The following is a 27346-nucleotide window of genomic DNA, read 5'->3' as shown; positions in this document are numbered from 1 at the left end:
TTTCTTTCAAAAATAAGGACATTTCTAAGTGACCCCAAACTTTTGAATGGTAGTGTTTTATCTAAAAAACAACAAAAAACAAACAAAAAACCCCCAATATTTCACAAATTTTGCCAGGGTATGTAAACATATGAGCACAACCATAATTTTTTTCTTCTTCTTAGTTTTGGTTTTGGTTGTTAGATATCGTAGATGATTCATCTTCATGAAGACGTTCGCTTCTGGATATATTTTGATTTGAGCAGTACTCGTTTCGCCTTTCACCTCCTGGCATTTGTGCTGTGGTAAAACCCATCCTGCTTTCCATAAATCACCACTAATCACTCTGGAACACAACATCTACTGGCTGCTTTTGTTCCACCAGACAGCTGGGAATACAAAGCTACGGTTGGATTATGCTAACAACCTTTTTCTGATTCCCACAATCGCAGTCCTCGACAAATAATTAATCCCGTCATCTTGTCAAAACAGACCCGACTTCGATTAAACAACGGCGTTCAAACATGTCGGAGGTCGCAGCAGAGGTCGGCTCTGACAATGCTTTTGTTTACAGACGTGACAATGTGTTGGCAAGTTATAGCGGTGAAGACTAACACCTGTAGAGCATCTGTTGAACTCCACTCATGCCGAACCACTCGTCATGATAATACAAAGCACAACACAATGTTGAGCAAGCAAGTCAACAAAAACAACGAGGGAAAACAGATGTAGGAGCCAAAGGGATGCTCACTGCGCTGAATCACTCTATCGGATAAACCCACATTAGTTCCAAATGCAGTTAACACCAGTAGTTTAAGTGAGTTTCATCTGCTTATGCAAAATACTGCCAATAAACTGTACACCTAAATGCGACAAGCTGCTATACTGATAATATTCTTAGTCGTTCTGATAATACTGACTTATACAATCAGAGTTATCATGCATGAAACACACTCAAAGCCTCAACCTGAGCAGCAACACTTTATCTCATCGTGCAGACTTCCTCCTGATCAACACACTCATGCAAATGAAGTGAGTCGACATATAAACGCTATTACTTGTAGTGCCAAATCTGAATCTGAATCTTTCTGAGCGATCTTTCTTGTTTTTCAGCTAACCGGGATGTACCCTGAGAGTACTCGTCAAATGCTTTAAATTGCTTCTTCTTAGACTTTGGGTCCAATGGGAACTTCTTTTATAGAAAGCAGTGATAAGCAGATGGCTGGGGAGGCACTTGTCAAGGCTGATGCAGCAGAACAGCTTTTGAAAGCCTGTTTCAAGCACGGTTCTCCTCTGCAGAAAAGTGGAAATGCTGTTGACCTTTCGCTGCTTTAACCTTTCACATGTGAATGCGAAAAGTTTGCAGCCACATCAGAAATATTCAGACGCTCGTGGTTCCTGTTGGAGGTTTATGTGACGTTATCCAGATGCTCTACTCACCGAGCATGACGAGGGTGGTCGTCCCCTGTTCATTTCCAGAAGGGTAGGTGGCGTATTCGCAAGTGTAGCGGCCGGCGTCAGACATTCGTAGATTAGAAATCCTTATGGACGGGTTCTCCAGACTGTTGTGAAGGAAAACAACTCGATCCTTGAAGGACTGATTGGGGAAGCTCTGTCCGTAGACTGGATGGTAAACAGCAATGTTGTCCCTCTGGCCATCCACTGGTTCCCATATCCAAGATACCTGGTGAGAAGAGAATTTGTGACAACCAGTGATTATGATTTGATTATCTACTTTTCTATATCTGAAGAATGACATTTATTAAAAAAAAAAAAAAAAAAAAAAGAGGAAATCAAGGATTTACCCTCCGAACCCCCAAAATCCACTGGCAGGTTTGAAAATCATGATATTGTTAAAAAAAATTACCAGAAACACATCATTTATCAGAGCCAAAAACTGTAGAAACAGAAAGAAGCACTGAGTTTTTAACTTTCTGAGAGTTCTTAGTTTTGATAACATCTGGAAAATTTGCCAAATCTAAGCTTAAAGTCCTGATATTTCATCAAAATCACTTTATTCTACATGTCAGCACAACACATCTTTTTGCACTAACCTGATTCTGCAAAAGAAAAACAATTCTGCACTCATCTGTACAACTAAAAAGCCATGATAGACTTTGCAGCAACCAACAGTCATGTGGCAAAAAGTCAGGGACTTTTTGACTGAACTGGGTTGAACTGCAGGCTGTGTTTACACAAAGCAAATAGGAGACTTAAAATCATGATATGTCATTAAAATCTATTGTATTCTACTTGCATCATTTAAGAAATTGTCATAAATAAAGAGTTTGCTCTAACAAAAATTCTATACTCTTCTTACTCTGAACAGTGACTATTCGGCTGAACTGCAGGCAGTGTTTACACCAAGCAGCTAGGATACAAATATGGAAAACAATTAAAAATGTAAACTGTAAACTGATACACAGAGATGAGTTTGTGTCTCCTGAACAACACAAGGTTTTGAGTGGCAGAGTGTAAACATAATGTTAATAGTTCTGTCATGGATGAAGTTACACTCTGGGAGTTTGGGTCCCAATTCAAGACTTACATTTGGGGAAACTGACTCCATTAAAAGTGAGTCAACTTGACTGCTAGCAGTTCTTGTCTTCAGTCTCCCCGTGGATGAACAAATAACCATCACTGGATCAATTTGTTACTGAAATAATGATTGTCTGGCTTTTTTCCTGTTATTTCCAAGAGGATTTATAGGCATTTAATTGCAACAGGCAGGAGAGGTAATGATCTCCACAGGAGTGCAAGTCACACTGAACCTAAAAATATCACATCAGACCAAAGAGGCATGGTTTGTTGTTGGGTTTTTTTGTAAAAATTGCAGCAATATGGGTACTAAAAGTTTTTTAAACAGCATAATTGCCTCCATGAGCTGCATGTTGCAGTGACTCCCAAAGCTCCAGCTGCTGACCATGTTAGTGAACGGACAAAATCAGCAGGACGGACGACAATAATGAACTTCCGATGTTTCCAGTATCGTCTTGTTACCTCATGTTTAATACACTGATTGTTTGTTCAGAAAATAATGAAACTGGAATGGACATTATATATTTGAAAGTGGTGTAATTCCTGATATTCCTCTGAATGCATATTGCAGTCTGCAGCTCCTGCAAACTGAAATCATTTTAACTTAGAGTCGCAAAATGTCAAACTCAATTAAAGCTTTCTGAAGAAGAAGCCAAGAATCTGCTACTGGATTAAATGTGAGGTCTGTTCGACTTGCAAACACCGTCTCAAGGTCCCAGTTGCTGCATTAGAGAACATAATTTGAAAGAGAGCCATCCTGCAGGCTTTTCCTTGTTATATTTCTGATATGTGAGAGCTATTGATATTTGCCGCGGATGCATGAGACTCTACCGCTAGGGAGAACGCCGCGATGCTATGCAAGATTGATTTCATTTTTTGCCTGCAATTTTCAAAGTGACAGCCAATACAAACTGCAAACCAGGAGGGAGAGGGAATAAAGTTCATCAATAAACATTTAGCAAACATCTACTGAAGGCATGACGTGTGGAGGGAAGGGAGGAGGGAGAGCAGAGAGGGCTGCAGGTTGCAAAGAGGGGGATGGATGTCATCGCAAATTAGAGGATGAATCTCCAGAAAATATCAGAGGGCAGCTTCATCCGTCTGCAGTTTCAGTATTTGTATGTGAACAAATTAGCTAATGATTCCACCCACATCTCAGAGGGATCACTCAGGATCAAACTGAACTCTCGGCTCAGAGTGGTTTCACTTTAGTCTGCTTGGTATTTAACAGTTGAGGTGGTGTCAAATGCATCGTCAACTGGGAAAATAAACTCTCTTGCAAATAAAATATCTAATTTTTATGTTGTGCTCAGCTCTGTTTATTCAGTCAGACTGAGACAAACGGAGTCAAAAACTGTAACTAAACATTCAAAAACTGGCCAGAAATGATGCTTTTCACTTATAATGACAGACAAAATCCCTATTCACACGGGATTAGTATTACCTTGGAACCAATGGTGATTTGTAATAATTGCGGAGGACGTCGGTGATCTTAATCCTGTGTGAATACGCCATATCGGTAATTGGTAAAGTAAAAATTCCCCTGGAAATGACCTACTATATTTCACCAAACACCGACATCCTGTGATAATACTAGTCCCGTGCAAATCTGCATCTCAGTGATTGGGAGGTACTTTTGTTGTTGTTGTTTTTTGTTGCACGCCTTTTTCTACCTCTGTCCCGTCTGAATTCTGGAGGCTGCGGTGGAAATTATTGACAGCATTTTAGGAGCAAATGCAGGAGTAGACCGATACACAACAGGCCTATGGACCATTCGCAGAAACGGCAAAATGAAATCAACAAGAGGGAAATTTTGGAGGATAATGAGATGGATGACATGCGCAGCAGCATGCAGGAAGAAACCTTTTCATAGGCATATCTTTCAACAGGCTGAATACAAACGTTATCCCCACATTGCTGCCCACTGTTCTCAAGTGACATTGTTGCTTTGACATATTTAGAGTCGCCATGACGACTACATACCACATTAAAAGTGATCATTTTAACCCAAACCACAAGCTTTCCATAAACCTAACCATGTGGTTTTTGTGCCCAAACCTAACGACACCCTAACAATAGCGTTCTTACAACATAGGCTTTTAATGTTTTTAATGTTTATTCGCGCGACCAGTATCTGTATTTTTTTTTTTTTTTTTTGCGTGCAGCGGCTGGCCACTTTGAACATGGACGTGACAACAGCGGATGCTGCGACATGCACAGATTTGACATCATATCCGGGCTGTAATGTCACTAAATTCACAAACACAGACTTCGCTGCAAGAAACACAGACGTGGGGGGGTAATTCACTAATTACCCGAGATCCCCAGGTAATAGTAATCCTGTATAAATAGTACAAAAGACAGCATTGTTTTAAGGAAAACTCTGACGTCGTAGGTAATTTGTTGATTTACAGCTTCGCTCCTGCATACTGAGCAGACTCTGTGTTCCACGATGTGTTTGGTTTATCTTCGAAGAAACACCAGAAGCCAGAGGAAACAGACACTGTTAGCGTTCCAACAGAGTCATTGTTTAAGTGTTGAATCCCATCAGCTCTCAAACACATCAGCAGCCTCCTGTGTTTTTTTCTTTAGGATAGGAAAAGTGTCAAACTGCTGACGAACATGTGACAGACACCTGCGATGGGTCGAGAATGGCTGTTTCCGCCTGCTTCCATGTTTGCGTAAAGCGACACTAAACTTGTCAGAGGAGAATTTTCCACGAACACAGTCGTATTGATCCTCTCCTCTGAGCGTCGTTGCTTCCTTCTGCTGATTATCTGGATTCCAGAAGGCTGAAATGGTCGGTACGCTTCAAAAATAAACTGAAAATTAACCCTCTGATCCCCAAAACCTGCAGGGGGGTTTGAAATAGGTTACCTTTTTAAGAAATCTGCAAAATTACATTACACTTATTTGATTGCAGACATGTAAAAGTAGAAAGAAGAGTCAGATTTTCAGTGTTTCAACGACAAAAAAAACCAAACCTAAGCTTTAAATCACCGTATTTCATCAAATTCATTTTATTCTTCATGTCTCGTTTACAAATTTTCCAAAATTTAACCGTTTTCTCAAACCAGATTCTGTAAAAAAACAAACAATTCTGAGCTCCTTGGTACAACCATGGAGTCTTCATTGACTAAGCTGCAATGAACACATCACAAAAATTCACTGACCTTTCGGTTGAACTGCAGGCTGTGTTTACACAGAGCAGAGGAGACAAGCATGGAAACAAAATAAAAATGTAGATAGCAAAATGTCTAACAGCATGTAGAGTCAATATTTTCTCCAGTATTTTCTGTGAGTACTTGAAAAAAATAAATTCTTCCGATTTTCTGAACAATCACATCTTTTCTCAGGAAGTGCACAATTAGTTTCAGCATCAGCAATTTCATTTTCAGGCGCAATGTTGCGATTTCAGGTGCAATACTTCAGATTTCTCGTACAATATTCCAAATTCATGTGCAAAATATTAATTCAGTGCACAATATTTCATTATCGTTTGAGTGTTTGCCAGAATTACTGAGTGCTTTTTCTATTTTTGACTCATTTTAATGTATTTATTTGTATTTTAAGTCATATATCAAACTTAAACCTTACTGCTTTCTTACTTGGCACTGCATTTGCCATGTTATGTAACTAGGGTTTTTTTTGTTTGTTTGTTTTCTGAGCTATATCTGGCACAAAAAAATAATCTTTTGGCATTGAAAAAGTTTTACCTATTAGTACCTGGACCTATTAAGACAAACGGTTAGTGGCACAGACGTTACAGATACAGTTACAAGATGACAGAACAAGACAAGAGCATCCGTCAAAACTTGATGGAAATGTTTCATGTGTTTAACTGTTATTTGAAGTTTTAAATCACTGATCTGATATTAATTTGTGCGTCTGTTTTGCATCACTCCACTGGAGCACTGGCTTCAAACACCTGCTTCTTGTACACTGTGTTTTTGACAAACTGTTCCACCTCAGTCACAAACAAATGTAATTCCCTGTATTTAGATTTGTTTTTTCATTTGTTCCGCCTTTGTACTCAGAGCTTTTTATGTACAAATTGAAAATATACTTAAAAAGAGACAAGAAGAAACCCACTTCATTTCATTTGTGTGCAAATGTGTATGTGTATTATGTTTTTAAACCCTAAAATCTTCTGATTATTTCAATGTGTGCATAAAAATAGAACCGATTTTCAACTTCCAAACCCCAGCGAACACACATCTGCACTGGTTTTATCTACAGAGGATTCCTTTACTGAGTTTCTGCATCTGCATGTCCTCCTTTTTTCTGCAGAATGAAAAGATCACAGGGAAGAAACTGACCCGTTTGACCCCTAGAATCAACTGGTCGGCTCCTCGCATTTTTTACTTATGAATTCCCTCCATTAGGCATTACAGCACTGTCAGTCTTACTCTCACATTCTGAGCCTCGGCGCTTTAAAAAAAAAACAAAAAAACACAACACACTCAGTAAGTGCTCTTTGATCTGCCAACCTGTGTGAGCTTAGTGAGACCTCCTCCATCGATGAATTGGCAGCGGAGATCAACAGACTCAGTGGGATACGCCTCCAGCTCCTCCTCAACTCGCACTTTCTGAGCGCCGATACCTGGAGACAAAGAGGAGAGGAGGTTACGCAACCATCCAGAAAATACACACACACACACCCACACACACAACCACAATGCTGTTTGCATTTAATCCAAAAGGGGAACAAACACAGAAGATGCAAGCATTCATTATGAATCAGGTGTATTTAAATGATGCTGCTGTGATTGATATTTCTTCCCTCCCTCTGGTTTTGTTTTTGATTGACCTCCTTCATGTATGACAGACTATTTAAAACCAGAGCAAAGATGACGAGGGGGAAAGGAGACCAGAAACGAGTTCATTAAGGAGACTGAAAACTCCAAATAATCCGTCTTTGATAACAGGCCTCGGGCAGAGTCTTAGCCGGCTTCCTTCAGCTCATTACGGTAAAGCTTGTCTTCCAGCAGGCATCGCTAGAGGGCGAGCCTCCAGGAGCTCCAGGACGCTGCTTTCACGTGTTTGCAATTCAATAGGAGGGTAAAAAAAAAAAAAAAAAAAAAAAAAAAGCAGCATTGAGAGAGCAGGACAGGTCCGAGGTTTGACGAAAAAGATCTCTGCATTCAAACTTAAAAGGAGATGAAAGGAGGCCGGCTGGAGCCAAACGGAGCCTCGACACCGAGCTGCAACCTGTTGACCTGCAGGCTGTGACCGACTTTAAATTGGACGAGTGCTTTTCTTAACAGTCGTCCCTTATTCTGCAATCAGCTGTGTGCAGTGGTCCTCTGTGGAGGCACGAATCAGGAGTTGCAACACCTCCTTTGAACCTTTGCTTTTTATCCTTTTGTACTAAAAATGTCACTGTGCTGCCCTTTCATTAGCAGACAAGAACTGGAATTGAATGTCAGGACTGTGCAATCTGCAGGAAATCCAGGTTTCCAGAGAATTTCAAATGGATCAGACAAATAAAACTGATCAAATTAAATAACATTTTGTAAAGTTACAACATGTAAAGATTTCAAGTCATATCAGACAAAATCTTCTGTCATTTCAGGACAATTTAAACAAATTTTGGCCAAGAAGTTTGAGTCATTTTGGACAAAAATGAAGTAATTTTGGTTCATATTAACTCATTTTGGACAAACTGTGAGTCACTATGGAAATATTTTGAGTAATGAAGACAAATTATGAGTAATATTTGACAAGATTTCAATCGTTTGTGTGCAAAAAAGCAAAAAAAGATGCAGTTGTAAATTTGTGTAAACCAAATGGCACAAATTGTAAGATGTTTGTCAAATAAAATAAATTAGAAGCATTTAGAGCAACCAGAAGCCTTTAAAAACATGTATGTCTTGGTTGTTTTCCAAAGCTTTACAATAAACATAGGGGAAAATGCAACAGGTTGACAAAAAATGTGAGTTTTTATACGAGCGTTCACTAAATACGGACATGAATTCAGCAGCTTCTCTTTTTATTTGTATTAGTTGTCACCTACAGTCTCTCAACTTGTAAGATAAATAGCTACAATTATGTCTTGTTTAAAGAATAAATGATATATATGTATACATTGCCAACAAATTACAGTTCCTGTGTAATTTTCTTCAAATTAATGAACTTTAATGAACTTGTAATTCCTTGTAATCACAAGAGAGAAAAGGCAAAAAATGACTCAAATGGAACAAGAAAAGAAAAACAAAAAGGGAAAGGATCAGAGGGAGCAAAACAGAGAACTTGTAATCCTTTTCTTAATGCAATCTGGTCCAAATCCAGCAGTTCAATGTGTTTGGCAGCTTCCACAAACCATCATACGAGGATGGAAGTGACATTTTTACAGACTCTCCCATTGTTCCAATCAGTTCGCCACAAAGAGCGTCGTAATCAAACCTCTCGACGCTCAATTTAGCGACTCATAATGAAGCTTTCATTTAGTCATTTCTGCTCCCTTTAACTGTCTGTGCTTGGCTCAGTGATCAAACCCCTGCTGAACCCCCCGCTGACCCCCGATAAAACCCCACCAAGGTCTTTTCTCCTCCACCTCCCTTCGCACTCTGGCCTCTCAGCCAGCCTCTGCGCCTGGAAAGATAAAATTCTTGCGGGGAGCCGGCCTCTCACTCTCTCCACAAGAAAAGGGGGGATAAGCACTTGCTAACCGCTGGCTAGCCCCGGGTGGTTCCACTGAAAAAGCCTCTTAGTGTGTGAGGGATTGATTAGGACAATATGTTACATGCTGCAGCGTGGAGGTGAACACGCTGGCTGGGATTTAGCCTGCAAATCAGCTGTAAAACACAGTCGCTAACAAAAGCAGCAGAAGAAGGGCGAGGAGTGTTCGCTGCACTGGGTTGTTTTGGCTTTACAGGCGTCCACATGTGCGTCCATGTGTGGAAGAATGAATTTTATGTGTGAAATCGTATGTGTGCATGTGTGATTATTGTGTGTACATAAATCATCACTGTAATGTGGGTGCAGAGTTAAAAAAGATGCTATTTTGGAAAAAAAAAACAAGCTAAAATGACACCATTTACCAGAGCCAGAAATTGCAAAAGCATCACATTTTCAAGTTTCCAACAGTCCTTGAACTGCTCATCTGTGACATACTGTTGAATAACTTCATTAGATTTCATCAAAATTATTTTATTTTTAATAAAATGTACAAAAATTAACCACTTGCACTAATAAGATGCTGTAAAAAAAAAAAAAAAGAAAAAAAAAACCTGCACTCTTCAGTGCAAATGTTGAGCCATGAGTGACCCCGCTGGGACCAACATTCATGTGACAAAAATTCAGGGACTTTTTAGTTGAACTGGGCTGAACTGCAGGCAGTGTTTACTTTCCGACAGTCCTTGAACTGCTCATCTGTGACATATTGTTGAAAAACCTCATTATATTAAATCAAAATAATCTTATTGTTGTAAAATCTGCAAAAAATAACCATATGCACTAATAAGATTATGTAAAAAAACAGAAAAATCTGCACTCCTCCCTGCAAATGTTGAGTCATTAGTGACTCTGCTGTGACCAACATTCATGTGACAAAAATTCAAGGAGTTTTCAGTTGAACTGGCCTGAACTGCAGGCAATGTTTACTTAGAACTATTGGGTTGTTTTGGATTTACAAGGGTCCATGAGTCTATCCATGTGTACAAGAATGAATATGATGTGTGAAGTCATACGTGTGCATGTGTGATTATGGTGTGTGCACAAATCACTGTTTTGATGTGGGTGCAAGACTGAAAATATGCTATTTTGAAAAAAAAAAGCTAAAATAAGACCATTTACCACTGCCAGAAATTGTAAAATTCAAAGAATCATCATATTTTCAACTTTCCAACAGTCCTTGAACTGCTCATCTGTGACATACTGTTGAAAAACTTCATCATATTCAATCAAAATCACTTTATTTTCATAAAATCGCCAAAAATGAAAGATTTGCAATAATAAAATTCTGTTTAAAAAAAAAAAAAAAAAAAAAAATCTGCACTCCTCCCTGAGCCATTAGTGACTCTGATGCAACCAACAGTCACGTGACAAAAATGCAGGGATGTTTAAGTTGAACTGGGCTGAACTGCAGGCAGTGTTTACTTTCCGACAGTCCTTGAACTGCTCATCTGTGACATATTGTTGAAAAACCTCACTATATTAAATCAAAATAATCTTATTGTTGTAAAATCTGCAAAAAATAACCATATGCACTAATAAGATTATGTAAAAAAACTGAAAAATCTGCACTCCTCCCTGCAAATATTGAGTCATTAGTGACTCTGCTGTGACCAACATTCATGTGACAAAAATTCAAGGAGTTTTCAGTTGAACTGGCCTGAACTGCAGGCAATGTTTACTTAGAACTATTGGGTTGTTTTGGATTTACAAGGGTCCATGAGTCTATCCATGTGTACAAGAATGAATATGATGTGTGAAGTCATACGTGTGCATGTGTGATTATGGTGTGTGCACAAATCACTGTTTTGATGTGGGTGCAAGACTGAAAATATGCTATTTTGAAAAAAAAAAAAGCTAAAATGAGACCATTGACCACTGCCAGAAATTGTAAAATTCAAAGAATCATCATATTTTCAACTTTCCAACAGTCCTTGAACTGCTCATCTGTGACATACTGTTGAAAAACTTCATCATATTCAATCAAAATCACTTTATTTTCATAAAATCGCCAAAAATGAAAGATTTGCAATAATAAAATTCTGTTTAAAAAAAAAAAAAAAAAAAAATCTGCACTCCTCCCTGAGCCATTAGTGACTCTGATGCAACCAACAGTCACGTGACAAAAATGCAGGGATGTTTAAGTTGAACTGGGCTGAACTGCAGGCAGTGTTTACTAAGAGCCCATGTATAAAAACTAATTAAAAATGTAAACTGTACAATATCTACAGTAGATACAGTATTGTTCCAGTATTGGTAACACCTGTGGGCCCTAAGGAATGTTTTTCCAGGAGTATGTGCTGCACTGGGTTGTTTAGCACTTACAACTATGTGTTCATCCATGTGTGCAAGAATGAATTTTATGTGTGAAGTGATATATATGCTTGTGTGATGACTGTGTGGAAATAAATCAGAGCATCTCATTGTGATGTTGCTGCGCATCAGACTGATTCAGTCAATGAACCAGTCTTCACCCCGAGGAAGACAAAGGGCTGTCAAACCAGTTATCCATTCCACAGACATGCAAAAAACCCCATAAATTCAAACTAATGGCAGTTAGCAGCAATGAAGCAAGATTCCGCCTTTGTTTTCACTATTTTCCTCTCCTTCCATCACATTTCTTTCCCTTTCCCTTCTTTTTCCTTGTCTCGTACACAAACACGTAAATTAATTTCCCCTAATTAAACACATCAACACACAACTCCCGCTATTCATAAAGTAGCTGAAATGCAAAAACACACAAACACACACACACAACAGATGGTCCCACCAAAGCCATGAAGCACATAAACTTTTAGGGGTTATTCACAGTGGTCAATGAAATGTGCTCTGTGACGCATGAGGGAAAAATAATAAAAACAGAGAGGAAGATGAAGAGAAAGGAGGAAAATTAGAAGTAGTGAAAGGGAATGCAAAAGAGAAAAATTCAGGAAGAGCATGAAAGGAGCTGGGAGGAAAGATGGTGGAAACATTTATGGAGGAAGGATAAATGCAACTGAATAAAAGAGCGACACAGAATGAAAAAGTCAAGAAAAATGAAAGATGTGTAAAAGTATAAGTGACTAAAGGGATGAATAAAGCAAGGAGAGGCTGGAGGCGGCGGAGCTGCAGGGGGAGACAGGAGGAGGTCGGAAAGAGAACCAGCGAGAGACGGAAAATGGTCGAAAAGAGATGTGAGGCGAGGGGGGAAAGTGAAACCTTGAAAGAGTGAAAAGACGGGAACAGTGAGGATGAGATCACATCAGAAATGATTCATTTCCTCGGAGCCCGACTCCAAAAAGCCCCGTGGAGCCGGAGTTGACTGCAGCGAGACGAGACGAATGAGAAAGTTTGAAATCTTAATGAACACACGGATCAACATGACCTCCTCGCTCGCAAAAAGTTGGGGCTTGTTTTTATTTTTGTGCTGGGTGCAGTTTGGGCGAAGCATCAAAGTTATGCTCACATACCAGCAGATATCTTTAAAACCAGAAGCCGGTACTGACAATAACTGAAAAGTTTGGAAGCAGAGTGGCCTAACCCGCTTTCTGTAGTTTTTGAGAAAAATGGGTTCAAATTTTTATGTTTTCAAGGACGGTCTAACTGTGAATACAGTTGGAAAACCAAAGCCAACATAAACAAAAATTAACTGTAATTTTCACAAAAAAAATCTGACCTCCTCATCACAAATGTTAAGCCATTAGTGACTCTGGTGCAACCAACAGTCACATGATAAAAATTCAAAGAATTTTTAGTTGAACTGGACTGAACTGCAGGCAGTGTTTATAACTTGCATCTTGTATGAAAACCAATTAAAAATGTAAATTGTAAAATATTTACAGTGTTTTTATTCCATCCATCCATTATCTATACGCTGCTCAGTCCTCATTAGGGCCGTGGGGTGTTGGAGCTTATCCCAGCTGACTTGGGGCGAAGACAAACATGTTGCAGGTCATCTGATGTTGCAAATATATAGTAGAACATCGCACATCTGGTAACATATATTAAATTTACACTTGTTTCGAGTGTTCCAGTTGTCATTCTGAAAATACTGATGATGGAATGTCATAAAAATGCTCAAATTTGACTTTAGTCTGTTATAGATTAAGCTAACAGTTGAAATACTCCAAAGAGAACACGGATTTATTACAGCTGGGTTTATTGGCACAGCTCAGGCCAATAGTAGTGACCACATCCTCAGGTTAGCCAAACATTCTTTGGAACAGAAGATGAGGGTGAAAGGTGATTTTTTTTTAACTCAAACTGTTGTAAATCATCATTTTAAACATCATCCTTCTGGTTCAACTCAAACTAAACATATTTTAACAATGCAGAGAGGGATTATTAAAGTGCAACCTGGGTGGTCTAGTTTTGGGATCTCACCTCCCTTAAAAAATACTAAATCTGGGTAAAAAGTTTTATTTTTACCTGCTATTTAAAGACCCCAGCAACTGCTTTGGTAGGCATAGGTTCGTCAAAATCAATAGATTTGATAGTTAGAGGAAATCCATTTCGTAAAAGACAGTATTTTTTTTTTTAAAGATGCTTAATTATTAACATGTTTTTGGAGCATTTAGCCTTAAACTTGCACTGGAGATGGACAAAAAAAATGTGGAGAAAGAAAAAAACAGGGGTAATGAAATACATGCGAGTCTCATCAAGTCAGGAATTTAACCAATGACATGACTACGGAATGCATTTTCAAACCAAGGCATGTTTTTTTTTTTTTTAACTATTTTTGTCAAAATTTCCAAGATTCAATTGATTTACATGGAGTTTTACTAAGATTCTTTTGTTCCAACACATCAAAAAAGTGTTCCGTTTCCTTCTATGAGACGATGACACTTCCTTAATAGATCTTTAAAGATACAAATGTGAGAAGGTGCAAAATGACTGTTGATTCTGATTGGCCAAATACCCTCCAAATAACCAAAATAACACACTTTTAGACTCTGTAAGTTTGAGTTTTTCATCCTTATTGTATTATTTTTCTTCTTTTGCTGAGAGATTTACTCAAAAAAAATCGTTATACACAATTCCAGCTGCGTAGCAACAAATCCAACCAAAGCTTGGTTAAAAAAACTGATGAAAACCTAGATGTTTGTCCTGCCTGTTGATCCACAGTCCAGCTCACACATTTACTGTAGCCCACACCTTCTAGACTGTCAAAGACTATTATTAGGGGCCAACTTTCCACCCTTTGAGATCACATTCAATCATCGGCTGTGGTTATTTTTTCATCCCGCACATGTGCATGTCCTGCTATCAGGGAAATTGGTGTCAGTGCACCACTATAATGTTATCTTTACAGTGCAATCCATTATACACTCGCAACCCCGGCGATCCCACAATTTGCAGCTTATTCACTGGGTGGAAGTGGCCGTGGATTGGGAGCATCGACTGAACGTAAATGGAAAGTCAAAGGGGAAGGGAGGTGGTTGTATGAATGGCCACACTCCGCTTCCCTCCCGAAGCTCCACAGAGATGAATCACAGTTAATTGACATTTAGAGGCTTGTGGCATTTGCCTGTTTATGCGGAGCTTCCCCATGTAGACAGACGAGCAGCGTGAGCGAGAGCAATGCGCTGATGGGGAGCTCGCTCATCCACATTAACATCCAAATCACATACTTATAAGAGGCAATGAACCACAGCTGTTTTGTTTTGGGCTTTTTTTTTTGTCAGCCTGTCATGATGTCAGATACATCAGCTTTTATCTGGGTGATTGCCAGCAGCTGTCAAATGATAAAATGGAGAGAATTAATGCCTTTGAAAAGCTAAAGCTGCTGCATCGCTAATTTCTAATGAAGCTAGTTTCACATTTTTTTTCTACCTCTTTTGACTAAATCACTACCAAGTCATCAAATTACTGACAGAGTCGTCAACAATAAAGTCAATATTTAAATGTACTTCTTGTGGACCAGGTAATGGAGAGGGTTTTTTTGTTTTTTTTAAATCATGTGACATTTCATGAGGTACTCAATAATGAGAGACTGTTTTCCATAAAAGTAAAATTAGTAGTTTGAACACTGAATAATGTTTGATTTAATGTGGCTTTTTCTGACAAGAATTGACAAGAAAAATGACTCTTCTATGTCAAAATGAAAACAGATTCCTACAAAGTAATCAATTCAAGCCAATTACTTAAATAAATATAAAATGTAAAATAAGTGATTACATTTGCATTCACCCCCTTTAAAGTGATTCACTTAATGCAAAACAGGTGCAGCAAAACGGTGCTAAATGTCACACAATTAGTGAAATGGAGATCATCTGAATGCAGTGAGTGTGTCTCAGTGATTGTCTGATGAGTAAAAAAAAAAGAAGAGTTTTTTAGCCATCAAACATAGCATCAAGGCTATGTTTGATGGACCCCAAACACCACACAGCATCACAAACACACCATCTTCACTGTGAAGCATGATGGTCACAGCGTCATGATGTGAAGCAAAGTGGCAGCAGCATCATTATATGAAGCATGGTGGTGGCAACATCATGATGTGAAGCATGACGGTGGCATCATCATCATCATGTGGGGATGCTTCGTAGCAGGGGGCTCTGAAATGTTTGTAAAGTTAGAGGGTAAAATGAATGCAGCAAAGTGTAGAGAAATCCTGAACGACAACCTGATGCAGTCGGAGGAGAGCTGAGACTTAGGAGAAGATTTGCTTTCCAGCTAGACAATGACCCAAAACAAACAGTCAAAGCTACGCAGAAATGGTTTATAGACAACAAGGTGTCTCAAGCAAACTGAAAGAGTTTGACCAGTTTGGAAAGAATAATGGGGTGAAATGACAACATCCAGATGTGAATGCTGTAACTGTGACCAAAAGTGCATCTACTAATTACTGACCCGGGGTTAATATATGCACCATAGCTGATTTTACATTTCAGATTTTTAATTAATTGGCATTACTTTGTACAAATCTGGGGGTTTTTTGCCTTCTTTGTAAATTATTGTCAAAATGAGCCAAATTAAGTGACTGTGATTCAACATTGAAAAGCAATAAAAGCAACAACTTCCAAAGGGGTGAATGCTTTTTATAAGTGCTGTAAATACTGCTTTGTCATGTTTCGCTTTGTCTTTCGAAAGAAACGGGCATTTTTGCTTTCAATAGCCCTGGCAGGAGTGTAATAGGTGCTACAGGATGTCGTCTATTTCCCTTCTTCACACACTTCACACTCAGGCAGGTTTTTAACCACCAGTGAGTGTTAACTGTGCCATCACCTCACTTAATCATATCTGTTTCCTCCAGCTTTTGTCACTCCGGTACAAATGCACAGCCAGGTGAGACATAGCATCTTTTCTCTAGAGACATCTGTCAAGAGCGTTAAGTGATCAAGCATACATTGAGCTCCAGGCCAGCGGTATTACTGAGCTGCTAACAGGGGATGGAAAAAGCTTTCGACAATTCATGCAGTGAAAATTTTTAATCACAGTTCCTTGGCATGGTGTAGCTGGTGGCATTGTTGTAATTTTATGTGAAGAGCTTCAGTAGGAGGACAAATACAATTTCAGATCAAGTGGGAGTACGAGGAGAGGGATGGACGGGACAAATCCATCCATTTTCCTCTGCTTATCCGGGGTCGGATCATTGTGGCAGCAGGCTAAGCGTGTCATTCCCTCTCCTCAGCAACATTTTCCAGCTCCTCCTGGGAGGATTCTAAGGCGTTCTGAGGGCAAATGGGATATGTAATCCCTCCAGCCAGTTCTGGGTCTACCCTGGGGTCTCTTGACAAATGGAAGTACCCAGAAAACCTCCAAAGGAAGGTACCCAGGAGGCACCTTAATCAAATGCTAGAACCGCCTCAGTTGATTCTGCTCTGAAATCCCTCTGGATGTCAGGGCCTCTAACCTGGAGGAAACCCATTTTGGCCACTTGAGGATTGGAACAAAGACTAATTTACAAATCCAGAGTTTGGCCTCCTGGCTCAGCTCCTTCTTCACCAGTACAATGATCACCAGTCCGTCTGTCCATCTGTCCATCTCATGCACTATTTGGCCATCATTTGAGAACAAGATACCTTAACTCCTAGCAACTGACCTCCAAATCAAAGTCCTATATAATATACAGAATATATCCCCTTTGTGCCCTACAAGTTGTGTCCTTTTCCACAGTGTAAGTTGATCTCTTCCAACATCACAGTGTTTGGAAGAGCATCCCCATCTTCCAAGCATGATATCCTGATCTTCCTGACTGGAATTCTGAATGGATGGCTGGTTTTATTCCTTCTGGAATCAAGACAAACAAAGACCTGACTGGCTCTACATGCAGCCAAAAAAGACACTATAATTGGTCAATGTTCATGGCCGTCCTACATTTCTGCCCTTCGACTGGTTCCCTTGTCTCGACCAGCTGTATCCTCTCCTACGTCCTTGTAATTCTCTTCCTCATTATTGTTCACACCATTGGTTTCCGGGAAAAAAACAAAGAAGGTGAAATATATCAGCCCAAAAACCCAACATAAGACACCAGAGAAGAATACTGTACTAGTTAAAGTTGAGTTGGGCGATGTTTTTATCACTGTTTGTTCTTTTGTGTATCTGTCAGCAGGATTATGTGAAACTGGGTGAGAGCTGATACGTGGACGAACGAAAAAGTCCTTAAAATTTCTGATCTAGTTCGGGTTTTACTGACTTTAGAGGAACTCTGATCTCTCCGATTGCTGTACTAGTTCTCTTCGAGTCCATTTAAGATGCCCTTCAGCAGTCGTTTGTATCGTTAATATTGACTGTGGTCGTTCTGTGTTTCTACAGGTTGTGGTATTTGCAAGAAAATCCTTTTAGCCATCCATCACATGCGAAATCAGGAGTGATAAACGGCTACAGCATGTGATATCAATCACTCAGCGCTATTTCACTCACAGTACCATTGTTAAACCGGTCAACATCCATTAATATCTCACGCTCGTGACATTCACACATGGAAAAAAAACACACATAATTCTTCAAAGGTGGCATGAATTAGAAGGGAGGAGGAGGGCTGGTGTGGAGCGACTGTCTCATCTGCCACACACTAGGGAGCTGAATTACCGGTAATTGGCATTTGACAGCTCATAATCGTGGCATTTTGCTTTGGCTTTTCAGTAACAGGACACTGATCAGCAATGTGTCGGAGGGAAAGGAAAGAGGAGATTAGTTGTCACAAGGACGGCTTTGGTTTCACGCAAACAGTCACCGTTAGCTGGCAGCCGGCAGCCCCTGGCATCTGTACGTTTCCACCACAAAGATGTTAATACAGCTAGAATTAATTCCAGAAATGGGATCCAGTCAACGAAAGCAGAAAATAGCGGAATTATTCTTTTGAATTCTGCGCTATGAGGATTCAGCTCCAAAATCACCAACGTCCGTATTTTCGGAAATGAAATTTAAGTTAATTATCGTAGCAGTTAAATGCAGCAGATGGCTCCTTAGTTGTCACCGCTCTGTTATATTAAGAGACTGCGAATGATGAATTTAAGTGTTAAAGGAATGTGCTTTTATTTAACAAATAAACAGTATTAAGATGCGATTAAACACCAAAACTGACAGTGATGTTTATCATGCACTGAGATATTCATATTTGGAATTTTTTAAAAAATGACTCCTTCTGTTAAAAAAAAAAAACCATCAAATAAAAGCAACCAAACTTGAATCTTTAAAGATATTTGACGGCTTTTTAGGTCTTCTCTTTTGAAAACTTCAGAGAAAAGATAATCTATATATGAAATATTAAGCAGAGTAAGACTTTCTGAAAAATGACAAAGCCACTTAACTCATGAAAAGTAATATCCCACCCATATATAAACACAATTCTTCACATTTGCTGCAAAAAAAGTTTTCATATTATCTTCTCGCTGCTCATCACTGACCTGGAATCACCTCTAATTGGCAGTAAAAAGCTCCTAGTTTTCATCTGATTAGACGTAGTTCTTGCAGCACATTTAGTGAAGGTGCACAGGGTTGTTTATGAGAATTTAAATAGAAAATTGGAAATGGTTGCCACAGCGGGAAACATCCTCAACAATCTCTGCAAATGTGTAACTGTGGCTTTGTTGATAAATGATCTGTGTGATTAGTTCCCTACTGCGATTTCAAACTGCCTTTTTCCAGACTACCTCCGCCTTGTGAGGGAGAAGATTTAGAAATTTAACAGTAAAATGCTTTAAAAAAAATTTAAAAAAAATACACCACCAGGCACATCCAGGCAAGTGATAATGTCTCTGAAATGTATTCATGAGCACAACAGTCACCTTTTCGACTGCCTCTGTCTCAATAAACTTTCATTTTTAGAGGTTTTTCGTGTTTTACTTCCTAAGTATCAAGGGATTACTCCAAAGTATAATCTAACTGGGCGTGAGTCACTGAAGAAAAGGTAAAATTATGCACGAGGAATGAAAGGTTTCCAAAAAACTGCAATGAAATTGCCAATTAGGATTTTCCCTTTTGAAATAATAATTTTTAATTGTCAGCAAGCAAAAGAATTTTCAATTATTTCTGGCATTAATTGTCAGATAGGTGTTCGGTGTGATAGACTGAGCCACAAAGGCAAAAAAAGAAAAAAAAGCGAACTTTTTTTAACATTAATGGGCGGCTGACAGCTCAAATAATTGGCATGTTTACACTGTGGGTGGCTTTTCAGTGTTACCATGTTGTCAGCTGACAACCTATTAACTGCAGTTATGGTGATTTTTTTTTTAAAGCCAGAACTGAAGGGCTGCATAATCCTCTGTGGGCTGAGAAAATGATATGGCCTGTGGGCTTACGAAACCCTTTCAAAAATCTGCTGCGCTGTCCCCAAAATGCGCTGTGGACTATCTCACAAGAAGTCTGCTGGTATTCATTTCTGAAAAGTTGGTATTTTTACAGATGCAAGGCGTTTTAACTCGCCCGCACAATTACAGCATTAATGTGATTCTTCAGTTGCAGCGTATGAAGTGTGTGTGTGTGTGTGTGTGTGTGCGTGTGTGTGTGCATGCGTGTGTTTGAATGTGTGTGTCTTACAATGAGCTCTGACTCACCAGCTATTGGTATTCAACACTAAATTATTGCTGTATGTTGTCATCTTTAATCAGGTTTTCAGTGCTTTTGATGATGAATGTAGCAGCGTTTTTTTTTTTTTCACATTAAAGCCATTGTTACCATAATAAATAGGTGGTAGATGTGCGATTTAGTTGTACAAATTGTAGAGCACCTCAGATTAGATCGCTTCCAGGTACATCATACATGCACATCTGCATAAAAATGGTCATGCAAACACTACAACAGAGAGATGGTGGGTCAAATCCGCTCCTCAATGCAGAAGTTGGATGTTCATATGCAGGTAATTATTAAAGAGCTAATGACAGTTTAAACTGCTGTTATGTTTCTGTGCCACATCACATAAATAGCTCACTTATTGTTTAAATTTTACTAAGAAAAGAAACAATTGTCTTTTTTCTTCAGTACTGGGCCCTTTTTTACTTTCAAAATATGAATTATGAGCTCATACAACCATTGAATCTATTGTGGAAAACGTAATTAGATCCATATATATTCCATTAGGCTCTAAATTCTCACCTGGCGCTTCAGTTTTGTGTTTACTTTCACACAAGTAAAGACATATCCAACATAAATTGATGCAAAAAAAGGCACAAATTGCTGCATAAGGAATCCGAACTTCCTGGGGGCATTCACTCACTGAAACACAATACTCAAATAAACCTGCAAACTTGTGCATTTAGGAAACTCTTACTTATACAAAATAACATTTGCATGAGCAAACCTTACAGAATAAACCAGTAGGACACAACAATACTAAAAAAGCTCTTCCATGAGAGCTGTTATCTTGTATTTATCAGATGCACTCTAGTTTTTAATAATAGATTACATAGCTTGCTAGTGTCTTCTGCTCTACCCAGCATACACAGATTTACAGTAAAGTCCTTTGAAGCTCAGTCTGTAAACATCAAACCTGAAATTCACAAGCAATAAAACCACCTCTCCACTCCAGCAGCTTTGTATTGCAGCACCGTGCCTTATACAGTAGCACAGCAATAATCCAGAGATATTTCACGACACACCTAACAAGACAGATGACAGTTCCATCACACCTCCTCACTGTTCTAGTCTTAAGCTGACAATACAGGAAAGCAGAGAGCTTCTGCCTGAATATTTGCTGGTTGAAGGACTCCAGAGGTAGCTGAAAACCCAGAACACCCTTCAAAGCTGGAACATGTTCTGCAGTAAAAGAAACGAGCTGTTCTAGGTGCTGCATGGTCTCCAGATAACTCTGTACTCCTGTCTTATGAGAAAGAAGCTGGACATGCAGGATGGTGCTAAAACCAAACACTTGAGCTCAGCAAGTCTTTCCTGGATAAACCGATGCTAAAGATATAATTTCAGCTCTGTGTGTTTGCATAGGTTTATTTTTCAGGTGTTCTTCCAGCATATTGCACCAAGAGATAAGCTGAAGTATATAATCTACAGACCAAAGCCTGTTCACTGCAGGTTATGTTTACACATTAACACAGAAATCTAGCTGACTTTGTTGTCCCGTCTCACAAGAAAGAAACTTCTAGACAAGCTAAAAGTGTCTAGGAAAAGTGAACAAGAGATGTTTGTGTCGATTCTCAACCATCCAGTTTATTCCAATCCTAGAAGCTTCAGTAAAAAGGAGCTGGACTTGTAGGTTCTTGAAGATGTTTCATCACCTCAGAGGCTACTTCGGTTCGAACATTAAGAAGCCTCTTGGATGAGAGCTAAAACATCTTCAAGAACTTTAAAGAGAAATCCAGTTATTCCTCACTGAAGCTCCTCGCAACAACACATTATTTATTTCTTCAACAAGTGCAGTCCTTGAGGAAAGCATTCAACCAGTATTATGGCTGATGGTAAATGTATGGGACTCTATAAATGTGGATGCAGGATGGTGCTAAAACAGAACACTCAAGCTCTGCAAGTTTTAACTGGATAAACTGATGTCAAAACAGAAGTTCAACTTGGTGTGTTTGTATAAGTTTGTTTCAGCATATTGCACTAAGAGACAAGCTAAAGTGTGTAATCTACAGAACAGTCTCTTCACTGCAGGTCACATTTACACATTAACATAGAAATCCAGCTAACTTTGTGCTCCTGTCTTGTGGGAAAGAAGCTGGACATGTCTGGGGAAAGTGAACAGGAGAAGTTTGTGAAGATTCTCAACCATCCAGGTCATGGTAATCCTAGAAGCTTCAGTAAAAATGAACTGAACTTCTTTTTTATGTTCTTGAAGACGTTTCATCCTTCACCTAACAGGCTACTTTAGTTCTGAAGTTAAGAAATCCTTTAGATGGGAGATAAAACGTCTTCAAGAACATAAAAGAGAAATCAAGTTATTTTTTACTGAAGCAACAAGAGATATTCTTTCTATGGTTGGTGTTGAATGTATGGGAGTGCATAAATGTGGATGCACAATGGCGTTAAAACCGAACATGAGCTCAGAAAGAAGTTCATCTCTGTGTGTTTACATAGGTTTGTTTTTCAGGTGTTCTTCCAGTATATTGTACCAAGAGACAAGCCAAAGTGAATAATCTACAGACCAAAGCCTCTTCACTGCAGGTTACTTTTACACACTGAATAACAAGAGCATCAACAGTGGTGGTCGATTCAATATCTCACGTCACCGTTTTCAAAACCCACCTTTGCGGCTCGTGATCTAAGCTCACACAAACAAACACAACCATGCACTTTGAAAGGCAGTGAAGGAAAACACATATTCAAGAGAAAATAGGCACAGCAATTTACCAGAGAATACACTTGAAGGGAATTGACTGTACTCCTTTTCAGGGAGGACAAAAGGTTGAAGTTGGAAGAAAGCCGAGTGTGACGCAGTCCATATGGTGCGCCACATTAAATGGTACATCTCTGTCATATCTTGACAAAACAAAAGAGTCGACAGCAGCCGTGTCAATGGCTTTTGTTCCGAGCCTCTTTTCAAGTGCGGCCGTTTCTTTTCATGCCCCTGCCTTGTTGATCAAGGCTCAGCGGCTCTCCTCACAGCTCCATTGAAGAGTTTGCCTTCTTCTATCTGATGTGTTTCCGATGCTCGATCCACTCGCATTCTGCTGCAAAGATCAAAGGCCAGCGAGGAATTCATCAAAAGGAATTATTCAAAAAAAAGAAAGAGGAGAAGAGGATCAAGATATAAGAGATGTAGCTCCGAACAAATGAGATGGTTGTCCAATACTGGTGGAAAGAACGAGCAAAGGCAGGGGGGCACAATGAGCGTGTAATTGGAAAAGGAGCATTCAGAAAAACTATATATATGTATATATATATATATATATATATATATATATATATATATATATATATATATATATATAAAATGCATGATATCCAGGCCCTTCCAAAAACCTTTGAAACAACTAAAATATTTGCCTTTAAACTGCCCACAGACCATCAAATGTTCTGTCCTTGGCGTCTATGCGCAGCTCTAGAAATGACTGGAAATGGCAGATTGATGTGATTTGACAGCAACAAGAGGAACTGACCTCCTAAGTTTGAAGCAGACTGACATTGGAAACCAGAAGTCAAACTAAAGGCCTGATTCAGAAACACTGCAGATGATTATCCCAACAAATGACATCCAGTCAATCCTGCTGTGTCCTTAAACAGCTCGTCTTTTTTTCCCTACTTGTCGGGGGAACCAGAAACTCCGGAAGGTGTGCCAAGAAAATCCTCCAGTGAAAGACAACTTGCTTGACTACATGCCATCAGTCACACTTCTGTTCTTCAATTTCACTCTGTACTATAGACTGCAGCACAGTGGGAACGTGACCTTTAACTTGCGTTATAATCTGTAAAGTCATTAAATGATGCATCACCCATTTCTAAATATACTTCTAGAATCTTTAGCCATCATTAGCTTTAAAAAAAAAAAAGACATATGAGTGCAATGCCGCAACTGTTTTCAGCATTTTCAGTGTAGCATCTATGAAATCCCCCCAAAAATATCTGAAAATACCAATGCAATTTCCCAGTGTCCAAGATGATATCTTGCATGCACCAGTTTCGGATGTTGTCAGCCCATTAAATGGCTGTTATCACTGCAGATCATTCACATTCATTTAGGCCAGTAGGGCCATTCCCCACCTCTTAGTGGAGGAGTTTAATGGAGATCCATTATCACCTCATCTAATGCCGGTAGAGCAGTGCGTTTGCAATTATAAACATGAGCAACAGCCAGTATGTGGAGGTGTAAGTCAGCAAACTTTCACCCTGTAGGCCTGAGTTTGAGTCCTGTCTCAAACAAAAGGATTAGTTCAATTCTTTATTGTTCAGATGTTTACTTTCACTCATCATTTTTAATACACTGTAAACTTCCATTTTCAGTTTGTGATCGGCTAAGTTCACAAACTACTTTGTTAGGTTTAGCAAGTTTAGAGTTTACCTACAGAGATGAGGTACAAAAGCTGTCAGCGTGGTGTTCAGTGAACAACGTCACACTGAACACCAGTAAAACAACAGAACTCATCCTGGACTTCTGCAAATGCAGCATGGACCCAGCCCCAGTGACCATCAGAGGGGTACAGTCCTTCAAATTTCTGGGTATCCACATCACCAACAACCTCTCCTGGACAGCTAACGCCACAGCAGTGGTGAAGAAGACCCAGAGGTGACTCCAGAGAGCTCAGGAGAAACAACCTGGAGGAGAAGCTGCTTGTGTCCTTCTACAAAGCCACCGTGGAGAGCATCCTGGCGTACTGCATCACAGTGTGGTACGCTGGGTGCACAGCAGCAGACAGGAGAGCTCTGCAGAGAGTAATAAACACTACCCAGAATCACCGGCTGCTCTCTGCTCTCCCTCCATGACATTGCCAGCTCACCTCAGTAGGGCCACAAACATTGTCAGAGACTTATCTCACCACGGCCACCACCTGTTGAATCTGTTGCCCTCTGGCCAGTGCTACAGGTCTCACAAAACCTGGACAAACAAACTCAGAGACAGCTTTTTCCCTAGAGCCATCAGCGCTCTGAACACAATCACTCATCACACACTGAGTTAAAACTATGCAAATAACAAAATTTGTGCCATAAATATCTTAATTCATGCAATAACTGGTTAGCCACTGTAAATACTGCAAATGCTTGCCACTACACTTCCACTAAATATCTTATATTTTATATTTATTAATAAGGGATAAAAAAATAAAAATAAAAATTATACTGATATATTCTTGCTTCAGTTTTATTCTTTAAAGTGTTGTCGTATGCACTGTTATACAATGACAAAAAAGGCCTTTTATTTGATTTGAAAAGGTTCATGGTTTGGGTTTAAATATATCCTGTCTCGATAGTTACCACATGTTGGTATGTTTCCATTCTGCTGACTTCACTGGAGACTTAACATGAAAGAGGTTGTCTTTATTTTTGGTCTAACTTTGTGTTTGTCAATGATCGGATTGGATAATAACACTAATAACACACCTACTGAGCCTTCTAGAAGGTGGAGGAGGTTCCTATCGGCCATACAGTGCTAGTACTTCCCCTCTTGAAAGTTTTCCCTTTGTATTTTTTATTTTTCACTGTGGCTTGTGAGAAGCATCGCCACATCATGATGCTGACACCACCATGCTTCAGATCATGATGCTGCCACCACCATGCTTTACAATATGATGCTACCACCACCATGCTTCAGATCATGATGCTGCCACCACCATGCTTTACAATATGATGCTACCACCACCATGCTTCAGACCATGATGCTACCACCACCATGCTTCACTTTATGATGCTGCCACCACCATGCTTCACATCATGATGCTGCCACCACCATGCTTTACATCATGACGCTGCCACCACCATGCTTTACAATATGATGCTGCCACCACCATGCTTTAGACCATGATGCTGCCACCACCATGCTTTACATCATGATGCTGCCACCACCATGCTTTACATCATGATGCTGCCACCACCATGCTTTACAATATGATGCTGACACCACCACGCTTTACAATATGATGCTGCCACCACCATGCTTTAGACCATGATGCTGCCACCACCATGCTTTACAATATGATGCTGCCACCACCATGCTTTAGACCATGATGCTGCCACCACCATGCTTTACAATATGATGCTGACACCACCACGCTTTACAATATGATGCTGAGACCACCAAGCTTTACATCATGATGCTGCCACCACCATGCTTCACAATATGGTGCTGCTATCACCATGCTTTACAGTGAGGGTGGTGTGTTTGTAATAGTGTGTAGTGTTTGCTTTCAGCTAAACATAGTACCAAATTTGATGGCACAGAACCCAAGTTTTAGTGCCATGAGACTAAATAATCTACTTCCAGTTGAGTTTTGAGTCTCCTACATGCCTTTGGGTCGTAGACATTTAATATGAGCTTTATTCAACAGCGGCTTTCTCTTTATCTCTTTCCTATAAAACTTTGACTGATGAAGAACAGGCAACACTTGTAGTATGCATGCTTGTAATTCCCTCAGAAGGAATCATAGGTGTCTTGGTGGCCTTCCTCGCTAGTCTCTTTCATGGTCGATCACTCAGTTTTTAAGGACGACCTGTTGTAGGTGGATTTACATAACTGATATTGTAGAAATCTGTTTTCATTTGGACATGAAAGAGTATTTTTGTAAATTCTTGTCAAAGGAGCCTAATTAAATTGATCATGATATAATGTTGAAAAGCAATAAAAGGGGAAAACATGCATACTTTTCATAGGCTTTCTATGTATGGGAATGACCAGCGATGATAACAGGTGGATTTTATTGCCTGATAAAAACCCAAAGAATGACATAGATGATGATAGCAGTGATATAAAAGGGTAAAAGGATATAAAAGTCCTTACATGGAGACGCCAATAGCACAGAGTGATATTTCAGCTAAATGGATGAATTCAATAATCAGGATTACTTTTCCTGTCAATCAAGTAAATGGATTAGTCTTGTAATTGGTTCAGTGTGATTATGGATATGGGCATGCGACTCTGCTCATTTGTGGTTTTTCATTTTTTGCCAGGCTTCTCCCAGCACAGGTGTCCTCACACTTATCAACCAGCAATCACCAGGATCCATTTTCTGAGCCCCGTTTTTTGTTACGCCCTCTCTTTGACCGCTCGCCAGGCTCCGGCTGTGAGGATGCTGTCCAGGTATGCGCAGTGCCAGTCTCTCTGCTGTTATGTCCGCCTACACTATAATCTGCT

At 39.5% G+C, this 27346-nt stretch overlaps 1 protein-coding gene across 2 annotated transcripts in view; it reads right to left on the bottom strand.

Moving 5' to 3' along the window:
- The window catches only part of pvrl2l (PVR cell adhesion molecule related 2 like), a 497519-nt gene that overhangs the window by 292860 nt on the left and 177313 nt on the right, over positions 1 to 27346 (bottom strand). For both annotated transcript variants that reach the window (XM_055017901.1, XM_055017902.1), the window contains exons 2-3: positions 7008 to 7120; positions 1420 to 1663 (exon numbers count right to left, since the gene is read on the bottom strand). In XM_055017901.1, the coding sequence (XP_054873876.1) occupies positions 1420 to 1663; positions 7008 to 7120 (357 nt within the window). The remainder of the gene's footprint in view (positions 1 to 1419; positions 1664 to 7007; positions 7121 to 27346) is intronic.

This window comes from Amphiprion ocellaris, chromosome 15 (genome assembly GCF_022539595.1).
Source record: "Amphiprion ocellaris isolate individual 3 ecotype Okinawa chromosome 15, ASM2253959v1, whole genome shotgun sequence".
NCBI lineage: Eukaryota > Metazoa > Chordata > Actinopteri > Pomacentridae > Amphiprion > Amphiprion ocellaris.
The sequence above is the reverse complement of the archived record's forward strand: the minus strand, read 5'-3'. Positions and strand labels throughout refer to the sequence as shown.